Here is an 11,921-nt window from a genome sequence, read left to right as displayed (position 1 = left end):
AAATCCGATATTTTAAGGTATAGTTAAATTCACAACGAGTCGCGTGGAGAAGTAGACGGTTCGAAGTTCGAAGATGTAATGGCGCCGCAGAGGCAGCGCTCGGTAGATGTAGGGACCGCATGGAGGCGCGCTCAACCGAGTTTGAGTTCGACCGAAAAAATGGAAATATTTCAAGTGGTTTTATCCGTAACTCAATTTAATCGACCGATTCGTATCCCTGAGGTTAAAATACGTAAGAACAACCGCCCTACCATTGATTTAAAAAATACTTCATTTTTGGCCCGAAAATCGAGAAAGCCAAAGGGGTGCCCTTTGGATTTTTTCTCGATTTTGAGGTCAAAAATAAACCTATTTTTTAAATTGAGTTTTCCATGCTCATCTCATGTATTTTGATCTCAGGAATTCGAATCTGGAAGCCATATAATTCTATCTTCAAAATTGGTCAACTTATCGCCAATTTATAGCTCTGAAATGTAAAGAATCAAGGATATCTCGATGGGATTAATTCATAGCTCAACTTAGTCGACGAATTCGTGTTCCTGAGGTCAAATTACGCTAGAAAAGGGTCCTGAAATTGATTTCGAAAATGCTTTATTTTTTGGCCAAAAATCGAAAAAATTCAAAGGCTACCCCTTGGATTTTTTTCAATTTTGGGGTCGAAAATCAAAATTTTTTTTTCTCCAGGATTTTTGTGCTGTTCTTGTTATTTCTATCTCAGGAATCCGAATTTACAAGTTAAATTGATCTATCTATGAAATCAATCGAGTTATCGCTAATTTTTTCGCTTTTCGGAGCAGGAAAATGGAGCCATTTGAATTGGTTTTTACCGTAACACTAATTCAGTCAATAGATCCGTCAAAGGATCAAGAAAAAATTCAAGGTATTTCACGATTTCTTTTCTTAGATTATTCATTCAATAGTTCGAATTTAAAGTTTATTTTTTTGTGCAACAGATCTTTTAGAGCTTCTATGAGGTCTGTGGCAAGGACGTGTCTGTGGCGCTTGCGGCTAATAAAAAGATGAAAATTATGTATGGGGTTGGAATCGCCATCTTGTAGTCGCCGTATTCGTCTTCTAAACGGTAATTTGACTGTAAACTACAGAGTCGATTCACAAACGTATTGTTTTGTGTAGTACGTACATAAAATCAAAAAGAATCCGCAATCCTCCCAATGAAGCTGTAGGATTGAAGTGCACGGTTTCTAAGGTTTGTAACAAGTGACCGGTTTCATTTATAGCTGAATTTGCGCTCATTACAGACCGTAACCTCTTTTTATTGGTGTTATTTACTTTTGATGCCCACAACACCGCAACCGGTGACTATTTTTTACCTGTAATAGGTGAACACCCAGTGGATTCTTATTTCTCTTTCAATAGATTATTACCCCGATTATTACCTGTTCACATTTTTTAATAACAAAGATTGGGTTAATAGCTCACTAGTTTCATTCACGAATTTAAATCAGTTGATATTTTACTTTCTTTCAGAACATACGCAAATTACTTGTAATATGACAAAGCCGAAATTGGTAACTCGTTCAATAACCAGTACCAGACCGGTCAGCATGACTCTGAATTTATTTTGCTCGGAGGAACCACTTAGCGAATGCCAAGTGGCCCAAAAACAAAAAATAAAAGAAAATTACGATAATGTAAGTGCAGACCGAACGAATCTCTTTTGAAATTTTGCAGTATTTTTGTGCTCATTTTAATCAAAAATACATTATAATACCAATATTTTTATTTTTTGTGTTTTTTGCTCAGGTTGCTTTAATGCTCGAAGAGATTATTAAAAACAGAGGAGGTTCTTTACTCTGCCAATCTGGTGTCGTCAAAGCATATCAGTATACAGTGTTAGTATATAATTATTGTTTGCAAAATTGTTTTTAATTATTCTCAGCAATCTGAAAATATTATTTTTTTATAACAGGCCAGAAGGTACCCCAGGAACTGGCATGATTAAGACTAGCCAGCCCTCATTGCTGAATGTTGTAAGTCGGATGCCCTTGTTGATCAACAGAACAGTATTCAAGCTAGAATCTGATCTCTAACAATCCCCGTTTAATATTTATCTAAAAAAATGTCTCACTCTTAGAACCACAATCAATCGCAGCCTGTAAAACTGAACATGATGGGCAACTCTAGCAATCAGGGAAACATTCAACTTGTTATGGATCCACGGATGGGCGTCATCCTGGGCACCATGTCACAACAACAACAACAACAACAACAACAACAACAACAACAACAACAACAACAACAGAGTAGGAAAATCATTGTATAACAGCAAACTATTGATGAATAGCTTCTGATTTAAAGTTTCATCTCTCCACAGTTACCACACCAGCAATCCAGCCACCTTCTACGCCGGTGACACCGCAAACATCCAATGAAAACGTAATAGCAATGATTATCTTACGATTTTTTGTAGTAACCATAGAAATTGCTCCTATATTACTAGGTATATATTTGTAACTTTTTAACCATACAGTACAAGTACACCAGATCGGGTCGTAGGACAAAGGTTCTGCAAATACAACAGCCTGATATTATCGAGGAGGTGAGTGAGTTGATATTTATATTTTAGGAACTCTGAATCAAATCAAATCGAAGTTATTTCTCCGTTTCTCTATCTACTGCAGCTTCCTAGTCCAGTTTTGAGGAACAGAAACAAAACCAGTTCATCGCATGTCGTAACTCCTAGTAAGTAGTCATAATAAATCAACTAGTATTGACCTAATTTAGTTGCACATCTTTCTCTAACTGATGAAATTCTATTACGGCCATTACAGCAACCACAAGTCCGCAGGGTGTTACAAATCTCAGAATCAAATCTGTCGGCAAACAGCAACAGTCGCAGCAAATTCCATCAGTTGCGCTGAGACCTTCGGAGCAGACTAGTATCGGTGGGATATCTGTGGGAAATAAGAATGCAGGTTCGAAATCTACATACCCATAAAATACTCAAACCTTCTCTCAATTTATCAAAGATAAGAAAGACATCAATCATGCTGTTTTTTTCAGTCGGTGAACAGATTGAGGAATCGAAACGAAATCTACCAGATGGTAGAGAGATAACATTCAATAAAATGAACGGAGGAAGGACATTTCCCTCATTGGTAGTCGTTGCCCGTCCAAACTTAGCCGCTAAGGAAGTTCCACAGCAAATCGCTCAAGCTGAAAGATCAGAATTAGGTATGCTTTATTTGGTTCTTGTGATGACGATCATGTTGGTTACTTTATGAGTAATTATCCTGAATATTGAACCTAACTGTGCAGATGTGAAAGTGAAAAGTGTCCTCATGTACTCCGCGACAAAATTTGCTGAATGGTTAATTCAGCAAGGGTTAGTCAGATCGGAACAATACTGCACGCAACATAGCTCGAATTATCAAAAGACGAAGCTGAAGTTGGGAATGTTCAGCGACTCTGGAACATTCCCATATTCCGGTGGCTACGTGTGGATATCGAGCTGTTGTCCGGATCGTTATGTCTCTGTATTTTCTGGCTCAATCTTTCAAGGAGCCCCTCACGCTCCAACCGTTCTTTTGAAGCTCATTTATCACTGGGCTTGTCAGACGAATGTTCAAAATGTTGTCTCATGGGTTAAAGTCAGCAACATTTATGTAAAAAATTTCTACACCAACCTCAGAAGCATCTGCACCGCCGCTGTCTGGGACAAAAGTCGAAAAATGGGTGGCAAAAATTCGATGGTTCAAGTGGGAGTCATCAGTCTTGGAACCACCTCCCAAGACGGCAATTTAAGACAGGTATGTATCACAAATTTCGTCGTTTGGAGTTGCATTGCTTGGTCTACTTTTTTCTTTGCCTTCAACTGTCAACTCTGATTGAACAGGTAAAAGTGGAAGTTTTGGGTATCTTGAACATGGAATCTCAAGAAATAAGATTGCGAGCATGCGATCCTCTTAATGACGGTGATAGGTCGTTCAAGCGAAGATTTCACAATATTTTGAACCCGCTGAGAGATTGGGTTCACAAGGATTCTACCATTCTAACAGATTTTACCGTGGATAAATCGACGCTGCAGGAAATGGGTTTCCAAAGCGTCATGCAGTCGGCATTTTCCGAACAAAGTCCAAGGAATCTACTAAGCAATTATCATATCATGGAATATCTGAGAAAAGTTGTGCCAAGAATGTTTCAAAATACATTAAGTCTCTTGAGCAGACAAATGATACAGCAATTCCTCGATGACTTGGTTTGGCGTGAAATGTTTGGTAGGACTGCCGCCCGTGCATTTGACAATATTTTATTGCACATAGCAGAACAAACTAGAATAGATTCTTGTAAGTTTCACGAGAAAAGCGATTTATCTATTCTCAATGTATATTCACGACGCAAAAACTTATAGCTTTTCGATTTGCAGCCGACTGTTTGCTGGACCGTTTGGCGAAGATATCTCTGAATCCGTTTCAGGATTGGTCGTATTCTAGTCTGACTCCACCCCTCTGGTCGCCAATGGTATCGATACCAAAAGAACCGACGATCACCAGCGGAGAAATCTCTCAGAATTCAAGACAAATTGAGTCATCTAAAAGCAGCAACAAACCAGGGCCTAAGAGAAACAGGAAAAGACCGTATATTCCGAGAAATACAAGTCCAGAACCTGAAGCAAAGAGACCCACCATAGAACAGAAGATTAAAGATAAAGAAGTCAAAGCGCCTCTTGATATTGTGCAACTTCAAGAATATTACTACGCAGTAATGGAGGGAGAGAGAAGCAAGGTTGTTGGCGAGAAGAGAAATTCTTTACACCTGAAGGTAAGGGCGGCGTGAATCAAAGATGAATATTTTCTAATCTACTGCGACCTTCATTTTCAAGTGAACTTTTTTTTCTGATAATGCGCAGTGTTTTTTGTGCCCGGTGATAATGCGATCGAATACAGAAATCATGGAACACATGGTAACCCACGTTCGACCACGAGTTCCCGGCCACACGGAATCAACCGTTTGTAGATATTGCTGCGCTGTTTTCTCATCGAAACACCAAATGACAACTCACGTTACAGAGGCACACAGTAATATGGGGCGCTCCGCTAACGGTGATATGAAGGTGTGTGCGATTTGCGAACAAAAATTCGGTAAGTCATGAAATTACGGTAGCTTACTCGAAACAAAACGTCAAACTCCTGTATGATCTGGAAATGGAATTGAAGAAAATTTTTGTTTTCCAGTCAACGGATTACTTTTGGCAAATCATATGGCGTCGAATCATTGCCCCTCGGAAATGCCCTATCGATGTGATACTTGTGGCTATCGTTCATCTAGTCATAAAGATCTCATTGATCACTATTACTCTATTCATGAGGAAGGTGAAAGCGTGTTATGTCCTTTTTGTCTAAAGGTAATTAGAAAATGATACATTTTTACTGCCGTAAAATTTTCCCTCGATGCTTAATAAAACAAATTATTTCACAGGTTATTCCGATCTGCAGCGAGGGTAGTCAAAATGCAATTTTGTCAACCGCTCATTCCTACTTACTACACATGCAAAGGCACTCCGTCCGGCGCGAAGAAGGCAGGGGCAATAAATGTAGACGGTGCTGTTTGTGGTTCAATCAAAAAAGCGCACTAATGACACATCAGAGAGAATTACACGTGTACAAATCTGGGCCGAGTAAGTCGGATGGACCCTTTTTTTTCAACTATTGTACCATCTAACTCGATTCTTTTAATTTCTGCAGAGGTAGTTCCGCAATCGATGGGTGAAGATGGTATCATGATCCCGAGACCTAAGATTCTGATAAAACATATAGACGCTGACAGTCCACCACGGGAATTACCAGACAGCGAGACTGTGAAAAAATGGTATGGTGGACCGATTAGAATTCATGCTCCTTCTAATTTGGCATGTCAAGAATGCGAAGAGGATGTGGACGAATATGAACACTATCCGTAAGCATGAAACATCGTCTTGTTTCGATCTTCATTCATGTTAGGTAAAAAATTTTGACTCAAATTTACCGAACGCAAAATTCTAGGGGCGAACAAAAGTGCCAGCAGTGCAAATATTCGACTTGTTGTTGGCGCGCTTTTAAGGAGCATCAGCAACAAATTCATAACACTAGACCTTTGATGATTGGCTCTGTACTTGTATCACCGCTTTTGAACATACCATTAGAAAATAAAATGCAGTGTCCTTGCGGGTTCGGGACCACAGATGGAAATCGATTAGGTAAGCTATGCCAAGTGTTTTTTAAAACTATCGAACTCTAGTCGCAGAATTATAATGGTATTATTTTTTCGTTACAGCTACACATTTGATAAAATGTAAAAGGATATCGGCTTATCCAACCGAGGGTTCTGAACCAAGTGGAATGCTGGACAGCTTGGGATTAGTTCCGAAAAATACTCAAGATGTATGAGTGTCATAATTTAAAATATCTCAGGAATGCGCCATTCAATCATACTTCACGAATTTTGTTTATCTTTGTTTTTTACCGTGGCACATGCCAAATAATAAAGATCCTCATTAAAACAAATAACATCTTTCTCAATATCACTTCATGCTTAACAAACTATAGAATGTAGTTGTACAATGTACATCATGAAACAATTTTGGTATATTCTGATTTAAGGCGGCTGAAGATCCGAAAAGTTTTTACCGGAAGTTGTCAACTGATCTTATGGATACTAGCGATCAGCTGGATCTCAGAGAGGATATCAAATCGGATGAAAAGATTACAGCGGCCAACAGAATGATGGCAAATTCTGTTTCTAAAAGTCCAAGTCCTGAGCCAAAAGAAATTTGCGGTACGTCAGAGAGCCCAAAATCTTCGGCAACAGGTATCAATCTGCCACAGATTTTATAAGATAAACTATTGATATATCATAGAGTATATCACAGGAGTATGAAAATAATCTATAAAAAATATGCTGAAAATGTTTTAGACTTGAGAACATATCCGACAGGAATGTCTTGTTATATTTCTAAATTTCTGCTGGCTTGATTTTCGTTCTGTACATTTGATGGTAAATAAAGTTAAAGACCTGTCATGAATCTTCAACAATTGATAAGACCCAGAACCGTAGCCTTACTCTGCCAGTCGGTACGTGAAACGTAACTTCCACCAAGGTGTCGAGATCCTTGATACCCTGCCCTACCGTGAAGTACTGTCCAGTTGTCAACGATCCAAACCTCTCCAGGTTGAAGTTTAACGTAGTTCTCCCGTGTTTTCTCAGCGACTATTGAAGCTATCATGCGTAAATCGTCATAGTGTTGCTTCATCTTATTTTGGGGGACAGTTCTCATCACAGATCGATCATAAAGGTTGAATCTATAACAGGTGCGAGTATTTACAAAGAAGCATCCATCAGAAAAAAACCAAAACTTGTTCATATAAAGTTTTTCTCACCTTATTTGCAAAAGTTTTTTCGTTACAGGATCCAGCTTTATGATAGGGTCCCGATATACGTGATGCTGACCATCCGCTATGTATGTTGCCGAGATTGGAGTATGTGTTAATCTTTCATAAGCTTCTGGATGCTCTGCTTTTAGTTTGAGAGTGACACTTAAGCCATCCACGAAAAGCGTTTCTCCTCCGATAGGGGCTGGTTTCAACATGTGAAAGACCTGCAGTCTTTGCATTAATATTATGACAGGAAAATTTATATTAGTGATAAAAAGATCGGTGAGTAGAACAATTGATAAAACTTACCCTGCAGCATCGCACCAATAGGTATTGTCTGTGTGAGCTCTGAGAGCAATAGCGGTATACGCGGTATCCTGGAAAACGTGAAGATCACCGTTTTCGAGCACATCAGCATCATTGCCATTATGATTCACTTCCCACATTTCACCAAATAGAGTTTTTTGAACCGGTGCTATCCTGGTGATGACCTCTTCGGTCGCAGCAAGGGTAGGATCCACCTGTAAAATCATTTATAGTGGTTTTTACGCATTGATAAATTTTTATTTCATTCAAGATTCTTACACCGGTGACAATTCCTATCCCATAACGCAGAACGGATGAAATTATAGAGGACAAACCAGCATCATTGTTGAGGTAGGGTTTCAAACCGACTCGGGCTATGTCTGGTAATTTCTGCCATGGAATTCTTGGTATTTTTTCTTCCTCACTATCATCTCCTATGAATCCAGCATTCTTCAATAGCCAAGATAGTTGGTAGTCAGATTTGTGCCCACCCATCCCTTGAAATTCAATACCAAGGAAACTGGCTAATTTGGTCATGAACAAAATTCTTTGACTTACAAGTTACTTGGAGTACTCCCTCAGAGCAATCATATTTTGAAGGGGCTATATTTTCTGGAAAATCTAGAATAGTGATATTCCTCTGATTTGTGGTTGCATTATAACACTCGTCACATCTGTCGGGCAAAAGAAAGATTTCTATTCGGTATCAACGTGAAAATGGAATTCAAATTCCATTCATACCTGCAGTGATCTCGCAGCCATTGATAAAGTACTGGGATAGATTTTACATTTGGAAATTTGATCATAAATAATTCCGTCCCGGAAAAAATTTCTGGAATTTCAACTATTTGCAGATTCTGTTACAAGAATGCAATAACATTAATGAATAATAATAAATTACCAGCTGTCATTTTTCCACCCTAACAGAATCGATGAGCAAACTGAACTTTTTGTAAGATGATTTGTCATAAGATACACCACATCGAATATTAACGCTTTACCAAGAGAACCTGCAGCTCTTATATAGCCCCGGGTATCAGTACAAGTGGAATGAATTGGCTTCAATGATGTTCAATTATCACATACATATGATTCAGAGGTCACAAAGGTGACCAACAACTAATTCAGACTTGATAAGTCTACTGTTTGTACATGCGTATTGAAACACATATAATCAGAAGAACTTCAAAAAATCTTCAATGAAACTTTATACCAAAACTGTTGTAAGTAGTACTTATTGAGTAATAAATCATACTAAATGTGTGAATCTGTTTTGTGAGTAAATATCAGAGAGGAAGAAACCCAATGATAAATAATACCATTATTGATTTAATATTTACATTTTGTATTATTGCTGGGTCTTTCCGTTTGTTTTTCTTTCATTTTTTTTTTCAAACAATACTTAAAATGTTATACAATTTGGTATTTTGTTACATTACTTGATGATAGTTTACAGACCCATATTCTTATATTTATATATTACATATATGAATATGTGTACATCCAGGCGTAACACATACAAATATATATGTATATAATATAATTAGTTAATACATGATTATTTATAATTTACTATAATTCAATAATAATAATAATAATTTATTATTTTATAATATGTATGTTCCATTTTTTAAACGTGTTAATTTCTTCGTGGTTTATCATCATCATCATCATCATCATCATCATCATTATTGTTTTATTATTATTAATATTATTATTATTCCGTTTCATTCCTTCGTTTTTTCTATTTTTTTCTCATAATGAAGCAGAATGGGTTTTTTTTTATACACCGACTTTAAATTTATAGCCTTTATCGTCGCTATTATAAGAATTATATGGGTATTAGGTATAGTAGTTTTTTAGGTATGTAAATTATACAGTTGGCATATAAAAATTACATAAACGACAGTATTACAATAGTAGCGTAGTATAAGTAGTTGAGTATGTAACGTCTTATCGTAGTTTAATTACACTGCCATATCTAGTTTAGAAAAACAGAAGAAATCAAATGTTATTTTCTTACGTTTGTTGTCTTCTTGTTTTAGATACGACTCGGCAAACTAAACCACGACTTGTTTCTCATAATTCAGTTTATTGTATTTACCCGAATCTAATAGTTATGAATTATGAATGATTTACTTAATTTATTTTTTTTAAATCATAAACGAACGTAGAATAGTATGACATCATTATGCAGAAAGTAGCCATGGGCAAATAGTAAAACTCAATTTTTTATATCTCACTGGGCACATCTGCCTGTTTCCAAAGATTTTTATGCATCGGTCACAAGTTAATTTTCTCAATTTTAATAATGTTTTTATTCGAAATGGGATTGCGTGCTATGTGATGAATCATCAGATTTTTTAACACATCTAGTTTGTCGTCTGGGCTTTTTTTCTATACCCTTTGAAGTTAGAAATATTATTATCAATTTTTAAATATGATTTATCATTGCGGCGAAACACAAGACGCTATTTCTCTTACTAGGCTTCAGCCATGCTATACTGTTTCATTTAATTATCAGAACAAATTTCAAACAATAATGGTCTAGTAAAGAAACTTTTATTTGGTATCTTTATTCATGATAATTATTCTGTTTCATTCTTTTGTCTCCAATTAGTGTTTAGCTGCATTACGATTTTAGACAGCAAAGGAGACATGGTTTAATTTCATGATATTAACATTAATACATAACGTCGAAATATTAGATATGTTAACGAATTATAGTAAGAAATTATAAGTGTTTATCTACATTTATACAATTATAACTAATGTTTTAGCTGGGAGAGGGGAACTAATTCAAATTAGATATGTAGAAAATACGAAATCCATCTCAAAGGTCGTGTATGCTTTTGTCCCAGTTATTTACATGGGAATTTTAATTCTTGAATTCATCAATTTCTCGTATGAAATCATTTGATTTGAAACCTTATATCAGCTAACCAAACATTTTTATATTTATATTTCATCTCAAAGGCGAAGTGTTTCTCTTATGATGTATAGCTTTTGATTTTGATGATTAGTATGTGAATAACAATTTTATAACACTTTTACAGGTAACTAAAGCTGTCTCTTAGATACATTATCTATATTATAGGTTTATAATAGAGTAAGGTATATACCTATAAAAAATTAATAAACTTAAGATTAATTAATTAATGCAATTTGCATATTCATATGGATAGGGAAAGAATAAAGTAAAAACATTTTCATACTCAGTATTATTAAAAATTGAGGGAATTAAATAATAGATAAAACATGGCTGAGTTTAATCTGTTTAGATTCAACAGAATGTTATATTTATACCGGTGAGTTTTCTCACTTATTTTTTTTTTTTTGAAACATTAATAATTTGATATGTTGCATCAATATTAATTATTTAAGTTAATCGGTATGATTATCGACATTATACATCTACAAAACATAAGACTTTCTCTTTAAATCTCTATATATTCATCTGTATATATATATATATATTTTGTTTCATATATATGTGTTCATATTTATACAGTTAACGATAGTTAAAACAAGAGAAAGAATTGAACAAAAGTAAAAATGAAATTAAAAAATATTTGGTAACTAATATAAGGTCGTAAGAATTCAACTTTAGTACATTTGAATACTTGTATGCATACACATATATTCAGTAAAGATTTAGTGTGTATTTAAACCAAAAAATTCAAAGCCTGGACAAGAGAAGTGAGTGGAAAAAATTGAAGATTTTCCGTTTCTATTGAGTCAGGATTTGATTTCTTCGAATTTTTATTCTCATTTTTTTGTCTCGATAAAATTGTTATAACAATTACACAATCTTTGGAAACCTGGGGTCACGTAAATGAAAACAATGACCAAAAATCCAACTCACAAATGATTATAAATCCATCATACTTTTGGAATGAAATTCATTTCTTCAAACAAGAAAGGAATAAAAAACAAAAACAAATATACATACTTATTTATAATATCTACATGACTTGCCGTCTTTGTCATAAGTAATGTATCATTACTACTATTATCATTTTTAGTCGACATAATTAAATATACCGATTATTCAAAATATTAACAGAAAAAGGTATATCATTTTAGTACCGTTATCGTTGAAGATAATTTGGTATTCACCGATTCATGTTTTATGATAATGGATGTTTTCTTTCTTTCTGTGCAGCAATATCTAATTGATTGAGAATAACCACAAGAGGCTATCGTTATTTTTTGTTTTCGTTTCCGAAAGTGTTTCAATCTAAC

The 11,921-nt window shown here is 35.4% G+C and overlaps 2 protein-coding genes across 9 annotated transcripts; one reads left to right on the top strand and one right to left on the bottom strand.

Moving 5' to 3' along the window:
- Positions 1–491: 491 nt before the first annotated feature.
- On the top strand, positions 492–7,021 carry LOC105688364. 3 transcript variants are annotated; one of them, XM_020853767.2, is made up of 21 exons: positions 492–880; positions 954–1,081; positions 1,489–1,652; positions 1,765–1,853; positions 1,931–1,991; positions 2,096–2,264; positions 2,336–2,397; positions 2,492–2,560; positions 2,643–2,703; positions 2,784–2,936; positions 3,025–3,195; positions 3,280–3,770; positions 3,857–4,307; positions 4,388–4,782; positions 4,871–5,102; positions 5,196–5,365; positions 5,440–5,638; positions 5,706–5,916; positions 6,003–6,196; positions 6,274–6,380; positions 6,600–7,021. In XM_020853767.2, the coding sequence occupies exons 2-21, from the start codon at positions 1,033–1,035 to the stop codon at positions 6,831–6,833; spliced, it is 3,732 nt and encodes a 1,243-aa protein (XP_020709426.2). In that variant the 5' UTR covers positions 492–880; positions 954–1,032; the 3' UTR covers positions 6,834–7,021. The 3 variants fall into 3 exon arrangements, with proteins under 3 accessions (XP_020709426.2, XP_012260015.2, XP_020709427.2); XM_012404592.3 differs by having other exon boundaries at positions 495–880; positions 2,793–2,936; XM_020853768.2 differs by lacking the exon at positions 492–880 and having other exon boundaries at positions 1,012–1,207.
- LOC105688365 (trimethyllysine dioxygenase, mitochondrial) lies at positions 6,905–10,074 on the bottom strand. 6 transcript variants are annotated; one of them, XM_048650158.1, is made up of 7 exons: positions 8,578–10,074; positions 8,418–8,533; positions 8,235–8,350; positions 7,956–8,173; positions 7,680–7,891; positions 7,377–7,601; positions 6,905–7,298 (listed from the first exon to the last, which is right to left on the bottom strand). In XM_048650158.1, exons 2-7 carry the CDS (start codon positions 8,480–8,482, stop codon positions 7,025–7,027), a joined length of 1,110 nt encoding a protein of 369 aa, XP_048506115.1. In that variant the 5' UTR covers positions 8,483–8,533; positions 8,578–10,074; the 3' UTR covers positions 6,905–7,024. The 6 variants fall into 6 exon arrangements, with proteins under 6 accessions (XP_048506115.1, XP_048506114.1, XP_012260020.2 ...); XM_048650157.1 differs by having other exon boundaries at positions 8,418–8,520; XM_012404597.3 differs by having other exon boundaries at positions 8,418–8,508.
- Positions 10,075–11,921: the final 1,847 nt, after the last annotated feature.

Source organism: Athalia rosae, chromosome 2, assembly GCF_917208135.1.
Source record: "Athalia rosae chromosome 2, iyAthRosa1.1, whole genome shotgun sequence".
Classification (NCBI taxonomy): Eukaryota; Metazoa; Arthropoda; class Insecta; order Hymenoptera; family Athaliidae; genus Athalia; species Athalia rosae.
This window is presented reverse-complemented; position numbering and strand designations above follow the sequence as displayed.

Excerpts from the sequence above, each read along its gene's own strand:
- LOC105688364 (XM_020853767.2), top strand. The coding sequence starts at position 1,033 with ATGGGGTTGGAATCGCCATCTTGTAGTCGCCGTATTCGTCTTCTAAAC. Across the intron at positions 4,308-4,387 it reads ACAAACTAGAATAGATTCTT|CCGACTGTTTGCTGGACCGT; the intron begins GTAAGTTTCACG and ends TTCGATTTGCAG. Across the intron at positions 5,103-5,195 it reads GATTTGCGAACAAAAATTCG|TCAACGGATTACTTTTGGCA; the intron begins GTAAGTCATGAA and ends TTTGTTTTCCAG.
- LOC105688365 (XM_048650157.1), bottom strand. Across the intron at positions 8,351-8,417 it reads TGGCTGCGAGATCACTGCAG|ATGTGACGAGTGTTATAATG; the intron begins GTATGAATGGAA and ends TTTGCCCGACAG. Across the intron at positions 7,892-7,955 it reads GGATAGGAATTGTCACCGGT|GTGGATCCTACCCTTGCTGC; the intron begins GTAAGAATCTTG and ends ATGATTTTACAG.